At 50.5% G+C, this 23,993-nt stretch overlaps 1 protein-coding gene across 1 annotated transcript in view; it reads left to right on the top strand.

The window, feature by feature from the left end:
• Positions 1-23,703, top strand: part of Trim71 (tripartite motif containing 71) — a 46,522-nt gene extending 22,819 nt beyond the window's left edge. The window contains exons 2-4 of the mRNA XM_051201875.1: positions 11,953-12,120; positions 19,957-20,091; positions 22,149-23,703. Of these exons, the coding sequence (XP_051057832.1) occupies positions 11,953-12,120; positions 19,957-20,091; positions 22,149-23,600 (1,755 nt within the window). The 3' untranslated portion in view covers positions 23,601-23,703. The remainder of the gene's footprint in view (positions 1-11,952; positions 12,121-19,956; positions 20,092-22,148) is intronic.
• Positions 23,704-23,993: the final 290 nt, after the last annotated feature.

Genomic DNA, 23,993 nt, shown 5'->3' with positions numbered 1-23,993 from the left:
ACCAAGGGCTGCCTCCTTGTCTCTGACCAGAGGGAGCGTGGGGGTTGTGTGGCCAGCCTCTACTTTTCTGCTGCTGGGTTTTAGCCCTGAGGGGCTTTGGAGAAACCCGAGGTACTGGGAGCAGTATGGTAAGGAGGTAAGAACGCAATGATAAGAGAGGAGCCAGGGTTCGAGACTGGGGCAAGGTATGACAGCATCTGGCTGCAGACCTCCCAAGCTCTCTGGAGATACCCTGGAGGAATTTATCCTCTTGGCCTGTTTTGTAACATAACGGGAGTCTCTAGTGGATTGCAGGGTCCTAACTGGATAGGCTTGGGGAGGAGTCAAGTTAAAGACAGCCCGCAGAGGCAGAGGAGGAGCCTACTGCTTCCCACCCTGACCTGGTGTCCTTGAGCACACTTCATCCATAAAACAAGTGGTCATTCCATGCAGAGTAGCGGGTGGGCAAAGCAGTGCCACTTCTGAGCGCTCTTACGTGTGGACAGACTGTGCCTGCCATTAACCGTGAACTCCTCCCGGCTTTGGCTCTGATAAAGCGTGGGTAAACGGCCCTCCCTTCCCTCACTGTGGTCCTACCTCCCCTTAGTAAAATGTTTCTGTATGTGTTCTATGGGAAAATGTAAAACTGGAGGTAGCCCAACACGCTGTGTAATTGTTGTAGTTTGGATTGAGTAAATAATAAGAAGTGACTGTCTCATGCTTTGGTTGGGGTCACACGGGTCCTCATAGTCCAGTGTTTTACCATGTGTTGTTGTGTTAAGAGCTGGTGTTGCTGTTATTGTCTTAGGTTTATTTTATGTGTATCAGTGTTTGCCTGCATGCATGTATAGGCACCACATGTATACCCTGGTGCCCACACAGCTCAGAAGAGGATAGTGGATCCTCTTGAACTATGAGTATGAAAAGTTGCTGGGAACCAAACCCAGGGAGCGGGGAGAGAGAGAGGGAGAAGGTAGGGTCATGGTGTATGTAACCCCTGGCTTGGCTGTCCTTGAACTTAATATGTAGACTAGGCTGGCCTCTTTCACAGGTCTACGTGCCTCTACTTCCCGAGTGCTGGGTTTAAAGGTGTGTGGCACCACCTCCAGCCTCTTCTGGCCTTAAAAAAAGAAGGTACAAGATGGTGGCTTTTGTCATGTCCTGGAACGGTAATTCTGAGTATTAGGAATCCCGAGACACTGGCCAGGACAGCATCCTGGGTAACTTACAGAGACTGAATCTCAAAACTATAAAATGAAAAGAGGCTGTGTTACTCAGGGCTCTGGGTTCAAAGCCCCACCCCCTCTTACAGCTCTCAGGGTTGCCCTGAGGGTATCTCCCAGTCAGTGACAGTAGACACACTTGCCTAGTATGTTATGTTCCCAACCCTGGGTTCAATTCTTTGCGCAATACCTAAGCTGCGTGAGGAGGAAGTGTTGGCTTTTACCATTTCTCAGTCATTACTGCATCTTACTGAAACAGTTTTGCAGAAAGAAATCCAAAACATCACTAGGGTTGTGAGGACTGGGAGGCTGTTTGGCACCCCAGTATTTGGGGTTCTGGCCTTTCTCTGGGTGTTTTGCTGTGTGTCCCACTAAGGCTGGGGTGGGGATGGAAGCCGCACCCCGTTTTGATGGAATTAGCCGCCTAGACCGAACTAGAAAGAAGCCTGCACAGAGTGTCCTCTTTTCCCAAGCCTCTTAGATAGCAGCAGTCAAGGCTACTGGTCTGAGATTGATAGCTATGGAGGGCTCTGCCCTAGCCAAAGCCCCATTGTGGTAACAGCTAAATGGTTTTCCTAGCGTTTGGTAGGACCTTCACCCAGACTCCTCCCTCCTGATCCTGCGTGGCCGACGCCATTCCATAGTGGACGGTCAGCCTGGCGGGAAGGGGTGAGGCACGCCTGCCCAGTGCTTCCTCAGAGACCCAACCATGCCCAGATCCCTGTACTGCACTCACAGCTGCGGGTAAGACACCTGGCAAGGCCTGCCCACATTTCGAGGGTTACGGCAGTACCTTCTTAGGGAAGAAAGGCAGAAGAGGGTGACTTTCCCTCCAGGAACAGAGAGTTCCCTACCTAACACAGCCGGAATTTGCCCATGCTTCCCAGTGGCCTGGCTGTATGTATAGTCCTGGCTTTTGTTGGCTCTGGAGACCCCCTATCGATTGCTGATAGGTTAAGGGGACATGGACTCTTTTCTGCCATAATTTTATTCTGGTACGATCTCAGCCCATTCCACTAAATCGAACCATTGTGTACCGAAAACCATTGTTTCCTCTAATCATTTCCTCAAGTGTTTATTGAACGTTGAACTACCAGGTGGTTTCTGGGGGCCACAGTTAAGCCATGTTTAAACTCTAGGGCACAAATAATAGATACACACTTGATGAAGTGAGGGATGCTAAGAAGGAACTATGGGTCCGGGTGACCTCAGTGGGATGATAAGTTGAGTTGAGGGCTAGCCTGGGCAACACAGGGAGACCTCATTGGAAAGCACAGCAGGGGCTGGAGTAGAGGAGGGGCCAGCACCACCTCTGTAGTGGGAGTGTTTGAGGGAGAGGCGGTCGCCATGCGTGCTCACAGTGTAAGGGAGAGAAGCCCAGACAGGGGCAGTGCGGTGGCTTCTCATGGTCCTACGGCCTCGCAGGCAGGGTGGGTGCTAACTGCACACAGTGCCGCGCCTGGTAAAGGTCTCTGCCCTCTGCATGGGGAGAGATTGGGGGGGGGGTCCAGCCTTTTGATGATTGGGAAGTGGTATGGGACAGTCCCTACCCTTAGAAGTTTCCCCCTTCATCTCTGCTTACACATGGGACTAAAGTCAGCGTCCAGGTGCCCAACACACACGGCTGCTGGCATGACATCACCAGGCCCAGGATTTTCTCGTTTTTTTTTCTCCCTCACTGGTGGTTTGCTGGACTAGTACAATCTGGTTATGTGATTCAGGGACCAGTCAAACCTAGCCAGGGCTTTGTGTGTGTAAGATGACTGGGCGCTCTGCCTGCCCACGGAGCTGTGTCTCTGGCCCTCCTGACACAGGCTTGCCGCTTAGTCCCTTACTAGTTGTGGGTGGGACACAAGCACTCTTAGACCCCCAGCCTCAGAGTTCGGGGGTGGGTGGGTGGGTATGGACAGCTGAGAATTCCCTTCGTAGCTGAGGGTGCCTTGAACTTCTGGCCCTCCTGTTTATACCTGTCAAGTGCTGGGGTTGAACAGGTACCCCCTCTGTTTACTGTAGTGCTGGGGATCGAACCCTGGGCTTCCCGTATGCTAGTCAAATGGTGTCTGTCGAGCTCCATCTCTAACTCTTGTGTCTTCCATTTTGCCCTTTGTGCTAGCCCAACAGAAGCAACATACATCGATGCAGGTTCCAGGGACCCCTAGAAACCCGTCTGAAGGTTGTGCTTAGTTTTCTTCTGAAGCCTTAGCTTATGGAGCTCACCCTTTCATTTTTATTAGCTTAGCCTTTGTCTTGTTTGTTCTTCGAGACAGGCTCTCCGTGTGTGTATCCCTGGCTGTCCTGGAACTTGCTCCGTAGACTAGGCTGGCTTCTAACTACAGAGATTGATCCCTCTCCAGCGCTGGGATTACAGGAGTGAGTGCTCCTCTGCTGCCCAGCTCTAGATTAACTTTCTCTCTCGTCTCTGCTTTGTCCTTCCCCTTTCCCTGCCCTCCCCTCTGAGGTGATCTGATGGTATCTGGGAAAGCAGAGAGGGGAGAGAGGCTCTGTCACCACCTCGGAGACTGAGCAGGGGTCCTCAAGTGGCCTCTTTGAGTTATGTTAATTAGCACTGGGTCATTTGAGGAGGCTCTTCATCTGAACACTACACCTGTGGTCCAGCCCTGAGAACGGGCCTCATCTGAGACTGGACACGCATTCTTTATTTTCCCACTGAAGGAAAAACAAGCCAGGCCTGGTGGTGTAAAACAGTAATCCCAACACATGGGAAGTTGAGGCAGGAGGATCACTACAATGATCTGTGGTGTAGAGTTGCAGGACAGCTAGAGTAGAATGAGATGGTGCCAGGAACTGAGCGTTTTGAAGAAGCAGCCTATTTCAGTGGCTTCCCTGGCTGTTCCCTGGTGTTGGTCTTTTTCTTACTTACTGAACCCTGTGGCTGGACTCCCTGCCTTTCTGGTATTAGATGAGGAGGTTCTGCTGGGGACAGCTGGCTTCTGGTTATATTTTTGTTTGTGTGATAGTGTCTCATACCATACATAGGACAGGGTGGCCAAGACTGACTTGTGTAGCTCTGTTGACCTCAGACCGCCTGAGTGCTGTGTTTCCACACGTCAGGACCTATCCACCACGCCTGCCCGCCTGCCTTGACTTCTGTCTTTGCAGAGTTTGGGTTGTGTCTCAGAGTAGAGGTGTGTCTCAATGCTGCTTACTGTGATGACGTGTCCTGGCCTTAACGGAGCTTAGAGGCTACAGAGAGTGTGTTCCTGAAACATAGTCCTGTAAACACCAGGACTTACTTGAATGCTTAGCTTTCCTTGGAGGCAGCCGGCTCCTAACACTGCCAGTGGATGTGACCTGTATCCAGGAGCTGGGGGCTCTTAGGGAAGGCCAGGGTTGGACCCTTTTTACTCCACTAACACCAGAGACCATGGAGTAACGGAAGAACCCAGCTACCAGGATGTGGAATTTAGTGGGAGGAAATGGTTCTTTATATTTGCCTGGCATTGTGAATATTTATAAAAGTTGGTGTTGCTAGGTGTGTGTGTGCGTGCGTGTGTGTGTGCGTGCGTGTGTGTGTGTTTCAGGTATACAGTGTCCAGTTGTTAGGAAGGGGGAGGGGACTGAGTTCCAGGCCACCTATTGAGCCCACCCCATTCTAAAGCGGAGTCCCCAAGCATTCCCGCTTCTTGCCTAGAACTCAGCTGACTAAGAAACAACACCCTGCTCTTACAGCCTTTTTGGAGGCAACTGGAACAGAGGCTCAAATATTGGTCTTTCTAGGTGGGTCTGGCTTGAAAATCTATCATTTACATGAGCAGCAATCTCCCTGTTTGCACAGATCTCTTATTTCCGCCTGGAAACTGCATAAACGGCTCATTAGAACACCAGAGGTCAGATGCTTGCCGGGCGGCAGCTGGGACACTAATGATTTCATAGGCTTTGTGTGACCCTCCTGGCCAAGGGTGCTGCAGATCGGACAGGGGCTTCTAATTTTTTAATTTTCCTCCCGAGCCTTCGGGGAGTTGGTCCTTGCTTGCCTTGAGTGAGATAGAACTTAAGATAGTGTTTAAAGTGAGGGCAAGGGAAAAGTAATAGCTAATGGGACATTGTGGGAAGGACAGCGACCCATTAGAAGCAAATTATGTGGGGCCACCAGAGCTAACACGTTTATAGTTTCCTTATTAGAGAAAGTGCCACAGAGGAGCATGGTTCTGAGATGCAGCCTGTGATGTTGTTGGATGTCTCCCTGGCAGTATTGGGGGTCTAAATAAGTACACGGTTAGAGGTTTTAGGGGGTTGTTTTCTTACTAACTTTCTAGATTTATTTACTTTTAGATGAGTTTTTTTGTTTGTTTTTGGGGGGGGCATGTGTGTCTGCACACCATGTCATGTGTGTGCCTAATGAAAAAGAGGGCATTGGATCCCCTGGTGTTAGGGAGGTTGCGAGCTCCAGTTTAATTATATTCCGGTGTGACCACCTCTCCCTAAGGGTGATGAGGCTGCATCACTCCTGAACAAATCTTCAGGGTTGGGGTTCCACCCTGATTTACTCTCTCCAGGATGAGGGGTATTTACTAGATTTATCTTTGTAGTTGACTGAACCAGTAACTCATTTCCTCTTTTTTTTTTTTTTTAAGATTTATTTATTAGTAATGTATATAGTGTTCTGTCTTCATGTATCCCTACAGACCAGAAGAGGGCACCAAATCTCATTACAGATGGTTGTGAGCCATCATGTGATTGCTGGGAATTGAACTCAGGACTTCTGGAAGACCAGTCAGTGTTCTTAACCGCTGAGCCATCTCTCCAGCCCAACTCATTTCCTCTTTTATCTCCTGTGTGTGTTCACATAGCATACATAGCTGATGGAGTTTTTTAGTTATTTATGGTTTTTATTTTTTAATATATAGCCCTGGCAGGTTGGGAACTCAATATGTGAGAGTAGGCTGTCCTCAACATCAACATGCCTCTGCTTTCCACCTGCTGGGACTGAAGGTGCCCAGGCTCAAACACTTCTTATTTTTTTTGAGATAACATTTCATGTAGCCCAGGCTGGCCTGGAACTTGCTCTGTAGCTGAGCTCAGTGATCATGTCTCCCCTGAAGTGCTGGATTCACAGGTGTGCAGGACCACAACGGCATGTTTTTAAGTCTGCTTTTGGAGGGAGCATCGTGTGTGACAGCACACAGGCACACGTGAGGCTTGTGGAGGGAGCCCCTTTCCTCCCATCATGTTCCAAGATTCAAACTCAGATCGTCCAGATGGTGGCAAGCAACCCTTATGTACCAAGGCAGCTGACTTTGTTGTTTGTATTACAAAACACTCAACAGCTTTACTTTTGTAAAGAAATTATGTGGGGCTGGGCCTGGTGGCAAGTCCCAGCACTTCTGGATTTTGGGGCTAGCCTAATCTACATAAGTACATAGAGGTACCTGACTCATACCTGACTGCGCCACAGCAAATAAACAAATCCGCTGGGTCTTTTGGAAGGGCAGGACAGTCTTAACCACTTAGCCGTCGCTCCTATCTTGTTAGTTTTTAAAACTTCAAGGTTTTTATTTGTTTGTTTTGTTTTGTTTGAGACTGGGTTTCCTCTGTGTAACAGCTCCAATTTGCTTTGCACAGCAGGCTAGCCTTGAACTGACAGAGATCCACCTGCCTCTGCCTCCTGAGTTCTGGGATTAAAGTTGTGCACCAGCACTGACCAGTAAGTTTTATCACCAGGTACTGGTTACATTAGCTATAATTTATCCACCCAACACTCTGCAACTATCCAGCAATGAAGGAGTGTTCCAGAACATTCTAGAAGAATTAGTAAGCGAAGATACTGATATTGGCCAGTAATCCCAGGAATGGGAGGAGGAGGATGGTTTCAGGCTAGCCTGGGCTACAGTGTGAAACTGTTTCAACCACAAACCTATGCTAAGTATTTCTGGTCTGAGTTGGAGTAGGGCAGCAGCAGGGAGCTCACCCACTGTGTGCGAGGCTGTGGATTCCATTCTTGGCACTATGTCAGAATCTTCTCATGCACTTCACAGAGGATGCTTTGAGGTGTCATTAGAAATCATGCCGCAGGCCGGAGGGGTTTGGAGAATTGGCCTCAGCCAGGTGGTGATGTCACACACCTTTAATCCCAGCTCTTGGGAGGCAGAGGCAGGCCTCAGGTTCTCCCAAGTTGCAGGCCAGCCTGCTCTACAGTGTGAGTTCTAGGACAGTCTGGGGCTATATCGAGAAACCCTGTCTTATTAGCAAATCAAACAGAAAGACACTGGCCTCGCTGCTCGCTGCTCTACCGGTGCTGGCTTCCTACTGTAGTACTCATCTTTTTCAAGCCTCTGGACAGTCATGGGCACATGCTACAGTGAGCTCCAAGCGGGGGGGGGGGGGGGGGGGAGTTGTGTGTCAGGAGAGGAGGCGTATTGACAGTGGTAGAGGACTTTGGCCCCTCCAGCATGGGGGGGGGTGGGGGGAGGTAGAGGCTGTTGGTCTAGAATTAATACAAACAAAACAACTAACAAACCTGGGCTGGAGGGATGGCTCAGCCATTAGGAGGCTGGCTGCTCTTCCAGATAGTCTGACGCCCCCTCCGTCCTCAGGCGGCATTGCAAGCAAAACACCACGCCCAAAACAAAATCCCCAAACCAACTTTATGGCAAGTGGTATTAGTTTGTTTTTTTGTTTGTTTGTTTTTTGGAGACAGTCTCTCTAGCCCTGGCTGTCCTAGTGAAGTCCTCCTGCCTCAGTCTCCCAGCGTGTGCCACCACACCCAGCGCCAGTACCCATCTTTTAAAGTTTGTGACTTGCCCTTCTCTTTCTCCCAGAGAAGTGTTAGCGGTTGCGCGGGGCTTCCTTCCGCCTCCACAGGCCTCCCAGCCCCAGAGGGCTCGCTCTGCCTCCCTCTAGCTTTTCCTTTGTAAGCATTTGTTTGTTGTGTGTGCACCCCAGCAGCAGACAGGAGGAAACATGCTGGCCAGGCTTGGCAGTAAGCTCCTTTACCCTAGGAGCCTCCTCCCCAGCCCGGCCGCAAACCTCGGTTCTGATGTTTCTCATGGCTCCGGAGCTCGGCTTAAGGTTTTTAAAGTGAGTCTCCGTTGTCCGTGTGCAGCCAAGGATCGGGTCCCTGTGCTGCCTGATACTTCAGGTCAGTGGCCTCTGTGTGTGTGTGTGTGTGTGTGTGTGTGTGTGTGTGTGTGTGTGTGTGTGTGCTTGCATGCTTGAGGCCTTCCTCAGAGAGAGAGAGACCGAGAGAGACCAAGTAAATGCCCTAAGGCATTTTAAGAGAATACTGACTGTAATTAAAAAAATTAAGTAAATAAAACCATAAACAGTAGTTGCTACTGTACCTCAGCTAAGGCATTTTTACAAACATAACCATGCGGTGATCACAGCTGCCCTTCCCCCTTTCTCTCTGATGTGGGTCGCTGTGCTTAGAACCATTGCCTGAATCTGAATTTCCCCAACGTGTCCCCGGATGAGTGTCCCAGCTGGTGCTGCATGGGGGTGGGGGACGGACCGACACGGACCCAAACCAAAAAAGCTGCACACACTGTATCTTGTTTACCAACAAATCATTTTCTTTCATTGGGTGCCCTGACCAGCCTGCCCACATTTTGTTGTTATTTATTTATATTTTCCTTCAGCCTTTCCCCACCCCCCTGCTCCTTTCCTGCTGGGCCCGCATTCCTAGGTCTTTGTCTCTGCTTGGTATTTTAGAAATTTTGGGAGAGGAAGGCTGGGAGGGGTGGGACGTTCTAGAAGCTGGGGGCAGGGAAGGGGGTGGTCACTTGAGGGTCAGAGGTCAGGCCAGCTCCTTTTAGCTAGAGCAGCCAGATTGTCGCCAGGCCCGAGGGGGCGTGTCCATGCATCTGCCAGGGTAGCCCCAAACAGGCGGCTCGTAGGCCCTGGAATTCCTGCCACCAGCAGGCTCCACCCTTACCCTTCCTACTCGCTGGTAGTGGCCTGGCCGCCACTTGGGGGCCACAGCCTCCTCTACCTAACTCGGTCTATTCCTTGCCCCCCCTTAATTAATGGCTCCAAGGATTTCCCATCCATTATAGCTTTAAATTACATGTATTTATTTTAGAGGCAGGCTGTGTGGAGAGCAGGATTAACTTAGAGTCTGATCTCTCCACCATGGGTGGGTCCTGGGAACAGACTCAGGTTGTCGGGCTTGGCAGCAGGCATTTATTTAGCCCACCGTCATCTCCGTAGCCCCAAGTCTATTCCTTTAATTACCCAACCGCTGGGAAGAAAGTTTCCCGGTGTCCTTCCTCATGGAGTGTGCGTCTGTAGTTCTAAAATTCTGCCTCCCCCGTCTTAGAAATGGCAGGTGAGTAAGCTTGGAATGCTCCCAAATTTTAACTTCAGCTCATACATAACTAGACGACTTAAAAATTGATGGTTTTTTTTTTTATGGTTTTGCAACAATGTGTGGTCTTGAGATGCAGTTTTATTAATTACAAGCGTGCCCAGGCTGTTTTGTGCATCTGTAGTTTCTATTAGCAACCACTTGGGTGCCGTGTTGCTGCCCCTCCTCGCTGTGGGCCCCCCCCCCCATTCTTTGGATTTGCTCCCATCCACTTGTGATAGGATTCCGGGCCACGTTTCATGTGGGACTCCTTTGACTCATTGGAAGCACTTGGTCTCTGCACATCTATTCTTCTGATCGCGCACTGCCTGTTGGAACCAGAATTTCTCTCCCCCCCGAGTCCACCCAGGCTTACTGTAAGGCCTCCAGTGCTTGGCATCATGTAAGCTCTATTGTAGGGTTGACAAGCCTAAGGCCTGGGAGTTTCTGAACACTTGGACAATTGCAGCCCAGAGCCCACTTTCTTATCTTAGCCCAGAATTGCTTGAAAGCTCTTAGCTTCCTGTTGTCCACCCCCCAGATGGGCTGGTTCCTGGGATTTTGAAGCTTGGAAAGGTTCTCCTGAGGGACCTAGGCAGACCCCATTTGTTCCCCAAGCACGTCAGAGCAAGCTGCTGGACAGGTGGCCCAGGCCCAGGGGTGGGGGCGGGGGGGGGTGGGCTGTGCCTCTGGTTATGGAGAACCCTGTAGGCTGGCCATTTGCTTTCACTCACATCTAGGGAAAGCAAGGGTCAGTCTATTGGCAAGGGAAGACCTTAGCCCATTGTATTTTAATTTTGAAGGCCTTCTGTTGGCAGGGTTTCACACCTCACTTTAGGAGGGGAGTGGTCCCTTTTTCCCTGGGCAGATGGAGGGAGGAAGGGAAGGAATGCATGCAGCATGCATTTTGCTTTCGCGCTGCACTGAAACTTGCAAGGGATTGCTCTGGGTGATTCAGTGCAGTCATCTAGAGGTTTCTTGGGAATTTCCAGATTAGCAGACAAGGAGGGCCGCTTCATTCTAAAGGGTATAGGCTTGCCTAAAAAGCCAATCGCTTTTTGCCTGGTTTTATCCTACTGTTACAGGTTAGAAAGCAAGCAGAACTGGTCACAGCCAGCATTTCCTTGTGCCAATCCCACAAAAGATCTGATGAGTTAACTCTGTGAGATTAAGAAGACTGTCCAAATCTTTCTTCTGTCTCGATGCAGGCGCATTCACCCCACTAAGCACCTGTGCGTGAGAGACAGCAGCCTTCCCGCTTGGCTCTTTCTGAGCTCTATTCTGGGAGCCTCTGCCTAAATTACCCACCTAAAGCTGTCTCCCAACTTTTCCTGGCTTCTGGGTCCAAGGTGGACCCTGACCCCTTGTGGGTCTGAGCACGGTGTAGTGTCCTGTCATGGGTGGAGCAGCCAGCCCCTGTCCGAGCTTGGCTCAGAAGTGTCCCAGCTGTGTGGTCTTGAGCACCACGCCACCTCCTGTCTTCACGATGAGATTTAAGTGTGTTGCTGCGTGTGGCAAAGAATGCAGCTTACGCATTTGATTCCTTGTGTCGCGTGTCAGCTTTCCCCGCCCCCAACTACTCTTGAAATCAATCCTGCAGAGTGGCTGGTTTCCATCCCAGCCCTCTCTCCAGAGAGCCCCCTTGCCTGCCAGCAGGTGAGGGGTGTCCAGTGCCTCTCTTTCCCCTACCCAGCACACGGGCCTGGCTGCCTCCCAGGCTCAGCTGCTTGGAATAATTTGGCAGAGGAAAGAGGCAGGCCGACCTTACCATTTGTTAGCTTTTGGCCTTGATTCCAAAAGCTTCATCCTGTAGCTTGCTGGATTGCCCAGGAGACAGACAAGTGCTGACCACTCCCCGACTGAGGGCTTGGAGGAGGGGTCTATACTGCCTCTACTGACCTTGTTTCACATACAGGAGTGGCTACAGAAACTTCTTCATCCAGCCCACCAATCCCAGAGCAGAGAATAGTAGAATGTTCTGGATTATTCTGTCAGGAGACAGACAGACACACCGCTACCCCTGCTCTGTACACACACACACACACACACACACACACACACACACACACACACACACACACACACACCCTGCCCTGTACTATCCCCTACTTTGTGGTTCAGTAGTGAGTCTGACTCTTGCTGCAGTGGATACACACACACACACACACACACACACACACACACCCTGCCCTGTACTATCCCCTACTTTGTGGTTCAGTTGTGAGTCTGACTCACGCTGCAGCGGATGTCACTTGGGTGGGTGGGGCTCCCCACTGATTTGAGGCATGGGCCCGGGAAAGGACAATTTAGGTGTTTGCACCTGTGGCAGTTTTGGGTGTCTAGAGGAGGGAGGGCTCACAGTGTTTGGATTGGAGGAGGGCTATTTGGATCTAGACTGGGCTGCTCTGCTTCCCCTGTGCTCACACCTGTGTCTCTGGTTCTCAGGTACTGCACCTGTACTGTGACACCTGCTCTGTTCCCATCTGCAGAGAGTGCACGCTGGGCCGCCATGGGGGCCACAGCTTCGCCTACCTCCAGGATGCCCTGCAGGACTCGCGGGCCCTCACCATCCAGCTGCTGGCTGATGTGCAGCAGGGCCGCCAAGCTATCCAGGTCAGTTATCTACTCAAACCTTCCTTGTCCCTTCTGGAGGGCGTGGGGGTGGGGGTGGGTAGGCAGATTGTACTGCCGGGGCCTCGGGCTGTGGCATCAGGCTACTGAGGTGGCCGGAGGGCAGGTGCTTGGCCTGAGTTACTGAGTTAGCTTTGCAGAGGGTTGCTTCAGTCTGGCAAGCATTGGGTTTTCATTGGGGCTGCAGGGACTCTGCACCTGATGCTCTTTTAGGCACAAGTATTTGATACACAGATTTACTTACTGAAAGCTGAGACCCGAACATGACGCTTGAACTGTCCGCAGTCATAAAGCCTTGTGATTTACTTAAATGCCTGTCCTTGAATTACCACCATTCCTTTTATGGTTGGGGAGGGACATGTGTGACATTTTAAGAATTGGCCAACTTCTCCTACATTGTTAAGCAGTGGTGTGTTATACGTAGTTGATTGATGTTAATTCTTCCTGTCTATTATTCTGCGTGACAAGCGTTTAGGGAATTATGACATGCCTCCCAAGAATTACTAGGTAAGCTTAAAAGAGGAGAAACATCGCTAAATTTCCGGCAGAAACTGTATAGAAAGCTCATTTATTTACATTTTTGAAGTATTTAGGCTAAAAATATTTTAAGGTCATATTTTGGGGGGGTTATACTACAGAACCGAGCGTTTTCCTGACAGTTTGGCCGAGTTTTGTTTTGCCTCATCCTTCCAAGTATCACAGGTCACTACCACACCTGGCTGAGTCCGAAGGTCTCACTGGCTGTTTAAGTATCTGGATTTCTATGCATGGCATTAGAGTAGTATTTTCAGACTAAGTAGATCTCCCTGTTTCCTCTCCTAATGTTCAGATACAGGTTAAAGGATGTGTTTCTGGAATGACAGGTCCTGCCATCAGGATCGGGACTTGATTTTTACCAGTTTGTTTTTTCCCCTTTTTGGGGGGTGGGCGTGGGTCTCTGTGTGTATAGTGCCTTTGGAAGCCAGAAGAGGGCATCAGATTACGCCCTGGAACTAACTGGGAGTTGCAGATGGTTCAAAGTTGCCTTGTAGGCCCCTGGGATCTCTCCAGCTCTCTTACACGATGGGCCCCTCTTCATCCATCTTTCTTTTTAAATGCCTGTACAGCTGAGCGGCCTGGTGTCTCCTGACCTGGAACTCTAGAATCCCAGGCAAGCCTTGGCAACATGAGGCCGCGTCTCACGATTGGGGGGGGGGGCGACAACGACAACAATAACAACAACAGGCTTGTGTAGTTCACTTCTGTTGCTTCTTCAAAAAAAAAAAAAAGAAGAAGAAGGACTTTTTACTTTTACGTGCATTGGTGTTTTTTAGTCTATGTGAGGGTACCAGATCCCCTGGAACCAGAGTTACAGATAGTTATGAGCGGCCATGGGAGTGCTGGGAATTGAACCACCCGTTTCTGAAGTTACTGTATCTCCATTGTTCTGCTCTATGGTGAGATGTCTGTCTCCACAGATGACGAGGTTACAAGTAGAATTCTCTAAGAACTGTTTCATTTTGTTCCCTCAGGATGTCATCCCCGGCCACTGCCCTTGGCCCGGGACTGAGAGAGCCAGGGGTGGGGTGGGGTGGGGGAGACATATCACACACGCACGCACACGCTCACACACGTACACACACAGACGCGCACACACAGACACAAACACGCACGCGCGCACACACGCACGCGCGCACACACACAGACATAAACATACACACAGACACAAACATACACACAGACACAAACACCACACACACGCGCACACACACGTACACGCACACATGTACACGCACAGGCAGACACACACAGACACAAACATACACACAGACACACACAGACACAAACACAAACACACACGCGCGCACACACACACACACACACACACACAAACACAGTATGCCTTTCTCTGGGTCCAACCCAATGCAGGCCACCCTGCTCCTGCTCCAAGCAAGCATGCCACATGACCTCCACCTTCTAAGGTCTTTGAATAATCTTAAACATGAGACAGGGTCTTCCTGTTGACCATGACTATTCTGGAACTTGATTTATAGATCCAGGATGGCTTTGAACTCATAGATCCGATGCTCTGTTGTGTGCTCAGCTACTCAGGGGAGATAAATGCGTTGTCAAGATTTAATGGAGGGGGCTGGAGAGATGGCCTAGCAGTTATGAGCACTGGCTGCTTGCTCTTCCAGAGTCCTGAGATCAATTCCCAGCAGCCACTTGGTGGCTCACAACCATCTGTAATGAGATATGGTGCCCTCTTCTGACATGCAGGCACACATGCAGACAGAAAGCTGTGTACATGATAATAGGTAATAAATACGGTGGCACATACCTTTATTCCCAGCACTCAGGTGGCAGAAAGCTAGGTGGATTTTTGTGAGTTTGAGGCCAGCCTGACCTACAGAGAAATGGGCGGGAGGAGTTGTTGTGTTTAAACCCAGATTTCATTTTTATCACTCACATGGCCCCTCACAAACACGGGTAACTCCATTTCCACGAGGTGCACGCAGAGATTGGAAAACAGACATAAATAAAAAGTTTAAGCTGTAGGCAATTGAGCTCTAGTTAAAGAGAGAGGAATAGAGGTGTAGGAGATTTTGGGTCTTGCGCAACTCAAGCATAGGCCAAGAGGCCAAGTGTTAGTTGGTAGTCAGTGTCTGGTGCTGTTCTGGAGATCATGCTTGGTAGAAGAGCAGGGTAGTGGAGGGGGGGTGTGTGCCCGCTTTGGGTTGGATGCAGGGGGAGGTCTATCGTGTCCCCCCCCCCCCCAACTGCAATGCTGAGAGCTGCAGGAGACATGACTGACTGACTATATGCAAGGCAGAGTTCTGGGGGGGGGTTAATTTAAATCCACACTAGTGTGTATCATGAAGGCATAGGGAAAAGTAGCCATAGTACCACGGATTTTTGTTTGTGTGTTATGTTTTTACACAGCGGCTTACCCTGCAGTCCAGGTGGCATGGAACATTCTCCTTGTGTGCTTCCTGAGTGCTATGTGCATCATTTGGGCCAGGCATGGGTGCAGTAGCGGGTGCAGTAGTGGGGTGAAGTCCCTCACAGGACAGCAACCAAACGGTTAAGCCTTCAGCGGTTAAGGTTCTTGCTGCTTCTGCAGAGCACTTGGATCCATCACCCACACAGTTCCAGGGGATCCAGCCCCATCTTCTGGCCTCCTCAGATACTGCAAGCATGTGGTAACACAAATAGAATATCTTTGGGGACCCTACTTTGGCCTTCGCAAGCATCTGCATACACCCCCGCTCCAGTGTACACACACACACACACACACACACACACACACACACACACACACGACTTTATAAAGATTTACCCAGAGACAGCCAACTCTCCCTAATATGAGAAGGGCCATTTATTAATTTGTAATATTTTTTTTAGTCTCCACCAAAATCTAGAAAAATTCTGCTTATCCTTACAAACAATTTTTTACTGTTATCTGAATATTGCTGAGTTTTTAACAGTTAGGGTTAGTAGGTCACTACTGACTGCTATGGTGAGTGAGGGCTTTGATAACCCGCTCACCACCACCACCGAGCTACATCTTCACAGCAGACACCCCATCTCTTAACATTCAGGATCTCACCAAGCAAAGCTCGAGGCTGGCGTACACAAGCTGCTTCTGCGCACCAGGCCGGCCTCAAACTTGTGGCACTCTGGTGTCTGCATGGACTCCTGGGGTTAAAGGTGTGTTGTGTACACCACTCTTGTCTCGGGGCCTCCCATTCGTTTTCCATTGAATTACACCTTCAACCCTTCAGCTTTGTTCAGAAAAGATTTCCCCAGCCGTTCCATCCCCTTTCCTGAGAGTGCTCTGCTTGTTGCCCACCGCCCCTTCCCCCACCCCACCCCACCCCCACCCTGGAGGTAATAATCAGGTGTAGGAAGATCCGGTACTCAAGGTTCTGTGATAGAGTTGCTGCCAGGCCCTGGCCTCACAGAAACTCAGTTGTGAACCACTGCATATGAAACCTGGTTGGCCTTTCTCTGAGGGGCTTCGAGGGTACCCCAACACCTCATTTCCCACCAGCCTTCCTGTTCCTGCCCGGCACTTTGAAGATTTGCTGGTGTGCTTGAATCTCCACAGGCATCTTGGTTTTTATCTGATTACATTAGGGCTTTGTCCATTGACTGCCAGTTCTTAGGTATTAGATACCGCTATAAAGAGAACCCCAGGTTTCCAGTTTGAGAGTCTTGAGTATGCATTCGAGGTTCCCAGTCTTCTTGGCCTGTGACACTACTTCCTAGCTGTACCGTGGAAAGAGTCACACAGTGAGTGGCTGCCATGAAAGAGTTAGCTGGTACGCACAGTTGACCTGTTACAGCCCTCTGTTGTCATCTGACAGTCTTTCAGAAGACTGTAGTTACAGTTCCCGCCCAGGTCAAAATTGTAACGCCAGACAAACAAACACTCTTACATAAAAAGTTAAAATAAATCATGTTTGAAAAAAATGAATTCAGTGGAGCACGACGTGTTTTGGAGCGGAACTCCCTCTTAACCGCAAAGGCCACCACCTCGTCCCCTCTCTCACCTGCAGAACCAGTCCTGCATCAGTGTGTTGGGGCAGACCCATTGCACCTCTTTATCATCCTCAGGAATGCTCGGTGTGATACCGACCCCCCCCCCCCACTTTAAAATGCTATTTCGGTTGCTCGGGTGCCATAAAAGCTTTAAATCCCTTCTGCCTGTTGAAAGGTACAGATCTTCCAGTAAGTGCAACTGGGTGATAAATAAACACAGGCCTCTGGGTGTGTGTGTGTGTGTGTGTGCGCGCGCGTGCGCGCGCTAGGACACACAGATGAATGAAGATCATCGAGTGAGGGCATGATCGTCTACCCCGTGCTAGAAGTATCATTGCTCTCACAGTGCACACTTTCTGCAGGAGACAGTTTGTCCCTTAAGATGACTGTGTGTTGACTAGTGCCAGCACAAGTTAGTCATTTAAGAAGAGGTAGCCTCAGCTCAGAAAATGCTCCCACCAGACAGCCGTGTCCAAGCCTGTGTTGGTGATGTCCGTAGGATGAAACAAACCCCCTCCTTCCCCAGGTCCCTCATCGTGATTGTTTTAACCAGGCCACAAAAACCTGGAGCCACAGTTGTTGCATTTTTGAAAACCACTTTTAAGATGATGATCATCAGCATATGGGTAGTATCTGGTTAACGCAAGTAAGCTTGTGACAGGTGTTTAAAATATTCGTTTATTAGACAGGTGTTTGATACATTGTATTAGGTAACTGTGTGTGGGGAATGCATGTACCTCCATGTCCTTGTGAAGGCCAGAGAACCTGGGGATTCTCTGTCACCACTTGGTCCCAGCCTGCAGCAGGCACCTTGACCTGCTGAACTAACTTGTGGCCCCTCATTTGTATATTCAGAGTAGTTTGTCTTTCTCTCCCTCCTCCCCCCTTCCTGTTTACCCCTCCCTGTCTTCCTCGTCCTTGTCCTAGGACACTCAGGGTTGCACAGAGCGAACCTGTCCTGCCTTGAATAAGAAACTACAGCTGAGCTGGGCATTGGGGGCACACACACGCCCTTAATCCTAGCTCTTAGGAGGCAGAGGCAGGCAGATCCTCTGTGAGTTCGAGGCCAGCCAAGGTTACACAGAGACACCCTGTGGGTGTTAGAGGCACATTGGTCACTAATTCTACACTTGCCTCTTGATTTGATTATTATCCTCCCTCCCCCCTTTTTTTTGAGGGGGGTACAGGATCTGTATGTAACTCAGGCTGCGCTTGAACTCAGAGCCATTTGCCTCTGCCTTCTGGAGAGGACTTGGATCCATCATCCACATAGTCCCAGGGGATCCAGCCTCTGTAGACACTGCAAGCGTGTGGTAACACACACACTATCTATCTATCTATCTATATACATACACATATAATTAAAACAATAAAAACAAATTCCTTTAAAAATTTAAGACGGAGTGGTTATTGATGGTTGGGTGGTTGGGAATACTTGTTGCCCTTGGAGAGGGCCTGGGTTCAAGTCCCAGCACCCACATGGTGTTTCACAGTCATTTATAACTCCAGTTCTAGGACTGTAATGCTCTCCTCGGGCTTTTGCCAGCATTAGGCATATACATGATTCATATACATACACGAAAACAAAACACTCATGCATGAAATAAATATTAAATAAATAAAACCCTTTGTTTAAAAGAAAAGCACCAAGGCTGGCTGTGGTGGCTCACGCCTTTAATCCCAGCACTTGGGAGGCAGAGGCAAGCAGATCTGTGAGTTCCAGGCCAGCCTGGTCTATAAAGAGGGTTAAAGAGATAGCCTGCATCCTACCCTGTGGGCAGTCTGTCAGCACCCAGTCCACCTAGAGGAGCCAGCTGCAACTTTACAGTTTGGGGTTGACAGGCAGCCACGTGAAAGCCAGCGAGTGTTGGAGGTGCACTGTAATCGTGGCTTGGCCATTACCAACATCATTTCATCCAGGCCAGGAGGTGGCATGTATGAGTCCCATTCATACATGTCAGAATAAGGGAATGGCATTGGGCTTCCTGGCTCAGAAGAGTGTTTGTAAAAAATCAGGCAGGCCATCCATGTATTGTCTGTTTAGACAAAGCAGCTGCCATGGGCAGCTCTGTGGTTTCCATGCGGAAGAGGGCTGCAGGGGACAGCTTGCTGTGTGCAGAGCATTGTTTCTGAGGTGAGAGTTCTGGGTTTGTGGTGACGGTTGCACCGGGGGCACCAAACGTCGCCGATGGCAGTTTCTGTGCTGTGGATCTCCCACAAAACAAGAAGAAATAGGAGGTTGGACGCAAGTGAGGTGGCTCAGTGGATGGCTTAGTCTTGCCAAGTCCAGTGACATGAGTTCCATTGCTGGGACCCACAAATGTGGAACACGTGCACGCGAGTGTGCACACACACACACACCAGTTTCTTACACACCTCATTCACCAGCCAAGAGTTGAACCCCAAGTTGAGTAACAGCATTCTCTGACTCCGGCCGGTGCTTGGTTCTCTGCAAGTTTTCTCTCCTGTTAGCCGTCAAGAAGATGGTGGCAAATGTCTGCTTAGAGAACTAATATAATAGGAGCTGGGATTTGAACCTGGGGTTTCTTAATAAAATACCTCGCCAGCCTGAGGCGCTGCTTCAGCCCCTCCCATCACTTGTCCAGAGAGCCCTCTGCGCAAGGGGGCACGTCCAGTCCACTGCTTACCCATCGGTGCGGCTGTGCCCTCGGGCTTTACGCTTTCTCTACCCACCTGGTTGGACCATCTGCTCTAAAATGAGTCCTGACAGTGTAGTTCTCAGTGTCTCAAAGAAATCTTTGTGGGTTTTTTTTTTTTTTTTTTTTTTTGACACTTCATGTAATATTAACGAATACACCAGGCCTTCTGGATTAATTTTTTATGAACAATATGTCTGATTCAGCCAGCTGATATACTGGGCCTGGTCATGTAAGATGAAGGGCCCCTGACTGCAGGGCGTGATTGATGAGTTCCTTAGGTTAGGTCAGGAGAGATTGCTGACAACTGGTGCAAATGTGCACGTGTCTGCGTGCCTCCCTGGCCCGCAAGAGTCTCTTCAGGTTTGGGGAGCAAGCCCGACATCTGTAGACTTTATATCCGGGGCTCGTTCCCGGTATCTGACACGAAGCAACCGGCAATGGTTGCCCTGTTGTGAGTTTCCTGTAATAGTCTTGATAGTCACTGGAGGAGCCATGTCTAAAACAAAGGGACAGCTCCACCTCAGCAGGTGCCAGCAGCATTGTTCAAGCATGAGCCCCTCGGGCCTGACGGAAGCGTCTTGTCATCCTAGCTAGGTGAGGTGTGGGTGCCTAAAGTTTCTGCTTGCTTTTCCAGCTGAGCATCGAGCAGGCCCAGACTGTGGCAGAGCAGGTGGAGATGAAGTCCAAGGTGGTCCAGTCGGAGGTCAAGGCTGTGACGGCCCGCCATAAGAAGGCTTTGGAGGAGCGCGAGTGTGAGCTGCTGTGGAAGGTAATTTAGAATAGTTGGTAATTTTCCAGAAAGATGGGGTGGAGGGGGTGTCCCTGGAATACTGGATGTCACTTATATAGCAGAACAACAAGAAACCCTTTCAGAAAGTGCCCAGTATCCAGGATGGGGCAGGGCTCAGGTTTTCTGTTGCTCACCCTGGAGAGGAGGCAGACAAGAGGGAGACAGTTAGAACTCTTGTTAGCAGAGGGGCGGGTAGGAAACAGGAAACAGTCCTTACTTTTGCTGTCCTAGCTGGCTGTACTTCCTGACTCCATGTGGAAAGCTTCCACTTGCTGAGGGGGTGGGGGGAGGTGGGGAGTGTGTTTCCTGTTGAAGGCAGGGAAGAGCGCTGGCCGCACTGGTGGGCTGCTAGGTAGATAAAAATCAGCTGGGAAGACTCCCACCGATCAGCGCCTTAGCCATTCTGATCTTGTCCCTACCACCACATACCTAAGAAGGTCAGCTCAGGCTACCTACAGTGCAGCTGGTACTCAACCTTTTCTTTGGCTGTTCTCAACACAGGGCTGCAAACTGACTTAGAAGAGGCCTCTTCTGGCAGGTGGCTTGTTTTTAAGCCAGCACCATGGTAGGGACAATATCTTAGGTCCCAAGAAACACAATTTTAAAAATTGTGTGGGTGGGTACCCGTGGAGCCATAAGATTCCCCCTAGAGCTGGAGTTTCTGTTGAGCATCCCGGCCTGGGTGCTGGGAACCAAACTCTGGTTCTCGGCTAAGAGCATTCCTTCCGTGCTGCACTCCAAAGTGCTGTTTTGTTTAACTGTGTGAGCGCGCACGCGCGCGTGCGTGTGTTTAGCGTGGCTTTCTGCACACGAGGACAGGTGTGTGCAGAGGCCTGAAGAGCATGGTGGGTCTCCTGGGGGTAGGGTTGTTGACAAGGGCCTAAGCAGCCCGTGGCCCGTCACTGTCACACCCTGAGGTGTTGTGTGTCAGAAGGTGAGAGCTGCTTTAGCAAGCCCCCACTTCTGGGTCCCCCGGTGGAAAAGGCGGCCACAGCAGCTCTGGGGCCGTCGTTTTGGCTGTGCCCCTTGCTCACAGGCTCGATGTAGGTTTTGTTTTGAGACGGGTGTCTATATAGCCGCCACCGCCGCCGCCGGGGATGCTCGGGCCCCTCACCCCCTCAACTCACCTTCCTCCGCCTCCCGAGCGCTAGGACAGATACCTCCACCTCATCCTTTTCATTTGCTCGCTTTTTGTTTTTTTTGTTTTTGTTTCTTGTTCTATTATTTCTGTTGGTACAATAAAATACCCCAGCAAAGGAGAGTTTATTCTGGCCTACAGTCCGTTATTGTAGGGAAGTAGAAAGCAGCATGGCTTGAAGCGTCTAGTCACCCACATTCCAGAGCATAGCGGTAGGTGTGCACTCATGCGCGTGTGTGGTAGTGGCCCAGCTAGCTTTTGGGGTGGGCCTTCCTCCAATTAATCCAATTCGGACAGATTTCCTCTCAGACAGGCCCGCAAAGCTAGGCTACAATGATCTAGGCTGTCCCACAGAGACTGTTCCCAGGTAGTTCTGGTTTTATCAGATTGACAGTTAAGAACAGTTGCGCCTTTTAGGGCCTGCCCTGGAGGAACACAAAGCAGTCAGATTTCTATGAGTTCAAGTCCAGCCTGGCTTACATAGTGAGGGTCCCCCCACCCCCCCAAACAACTCCCAGGGACCCAGCCCCTCTGACCTGTGGGCACCTGTACTCATATGCACAGACACACATAATCAGAACAATAATGCTTACTTCGTAATCTAGACCTCAGAATTAGGTTGCTGTGGACCTTTCGTAGCTTTCAGTCCAGTCTTGATGATGCTTGGCAAACCTGGAGTTGGGTTGCTTCTCTCATGGTGGGGGTCTAGAGCCAAAGGACTGAAGAGTTGGGTTGAACTCAAAAGGGACGAGAAAGGAGGAAGCCGTCGTGTTTCGTTTGTCGGATAAGATCTGCTCCCACATAATTCAGGCTTTTGTGCCTCCAGTCCAGGTCTCGGGATGGTTTTCTCGCACACTCTCGCTGTGCTTGGTTTTGAGTCTGTTTGCTCTTTCTCCAGGTGGAGAAGATAAGGCAGGTGAAGGCTAAGTCTCTGTACCTGCAGGTGGAGAAGCTTCGCCAAAACCTCAACAAGCTGGATAGCACTGTCAGTGCGGTGCAGCAGGTCCTGGAAGAGGGCCGAGCCTTGGACATCCTGCTGGCCCGAGACCGGATGCTGGCCCAGGTGCAGGAGCTCAAGACTATCCGGAGCCTCCTACAGCCCCAAGAAGATGACCGAGTGATGTTCACACCCCCCGACCAAGCCTTGTACCTTGCCCTCAAGTCTTTTGGCTTCGTCAGCAGTGGGGCCTTCGCCCCGCTCACAAAGGCCACGGGAGATGGCATTAAGCGGGCCCTTCAGGGCAAAGTAGCCTCCTTCACCGTGATGGGTTATGACCATGACGGTGAGCCTCGCCTCTCGGGAGGTGACCTGATGTCAGCTGTGGTCCTGGGCCCCGATGGCAACCTGTTTGGTGCAGAAGTAAGTGACCAACAGAACGGGACTTACGTGGTGAGCTACAGGCCCCAGCTCGAGGGCGAGCACCTGGTGTCCGTGATGCTGTGCAACCAGCATATAGAGAACAGCCCCTTCAAGGTCGTGGTCAAGTCAGGCCGCAGCTACGTGGGCATCGGGCTCCCGGGGCTGAGCTTCGGCAGCGAGGGCGACAGCGAGGGCAAGCTCTGCAGGCCCTGGGGCGTGAGTGTGGATAAGGAGGGCTACATCATTGTGGCTGACCGCAGCAATAACCGAATCCAGGTGTTCAAGCCCTGTGGCTCCTTCCATCACAAGTTTGGTACCTTAGGTTCCCGGCCTGGGCAGTTTGACCGGCCAGCGGGGGTGGCCTGCGATGCCTCTCGAAGGATCGTAGTGGCCGACAAAGACAATCATCGCATTCAGATCTTCACCTTTGAGGGCCAGTTCCTCCTCAAGTTCGGTGAAAAAGGAACCAAGAACGGGCAGTTTAACTACCCGTGGGATGTAGCGGTGAATTCTGAGGGCAAGATCCTGGTCTCAGACACCCGGAACCACCGCATACAGCTGTTTGGGCCCGATGGGGTCTTCCTGAATAAGTACGGCTTCGAGGGATCTCTCTGGAAACACTTTGACTCTCCACGGGGTGTGGCTTTCAACCATGAGGGTCACCTGGTAGTCACCGATTTCAACAACCACCGACTCCTGGTCATTCACCCGGATTGCCAATCAGCACGCTTCTTGGGCTCAGAGGGCAGCAACAATGGGCAGTTCCTCCGACCACAGGGCGTAGCCGTGGACCAGGAAGGGCGCATCATTGTGGCTGATTCCAGAAATCACCGGGTGCAGATGTTTGAGGCCAACGGCAGCTTCCTGTGCAAGTTTGGTGCTCAAGGCAGTGGCTTTGGGCAGATGGACCGACCCTCGGGTATCGCTGTCACCCCAGACGGATTGATCGTCGTGGTGGACTTCGGCAACAATCGAATCCTCATCTTCTAATCGCATCTTCTGGGTTTCTGTGTTTAGGGTGTGCATGTGTGCGTCTGTCGTTTTTTGAATTTCAAAGAAGAAATCATCTCAGGGATATTTCTTTTGCTTTCTCTCCCCCCCCCCTTTTTTTTTTTAAGAGATCAAAAGTACAACATTGCTTAAGTCCTACCTCATCTTAATTTTTTTTTTTTATTGTTTTTTTTTTTTTTTTTTTTTTACAGATGAATGTAATTCTCTCGTGCAGGGATTGAGCCTGTGAAGTGATAATTTCTATCTACCTCAGATCTTTGCATGTCCCTCTCTAGCAGCCCTCTTTGCTCCTCTGTGGAGCTCGTATTCCCTCCCCTCTTGAGGGTGTGGTATGCACAGGCCAGCACTCCTGCACCCTCCAGGGCACTGGAA

Source organism: Phodopus roborovskii, unplaced genomic scaffold (genome assembly GCF_943737965.1).
Source record: "Phodopus roborovskii unplaced genomic scaffold, PHOROB, whole genome shotgun sequence".
Taxonomy (NCBI): Eukaryota; Metazoa; Chordata; class Mammalia; order Rodentia; family Cricetidae; genus Phodopus; species Phodopus roborovskii.
The sequence above is the reverse complement of the archived record's forward strand: the minus strand, read 5'-3'. Positions and strand labels throughout refer to the sequence as shown.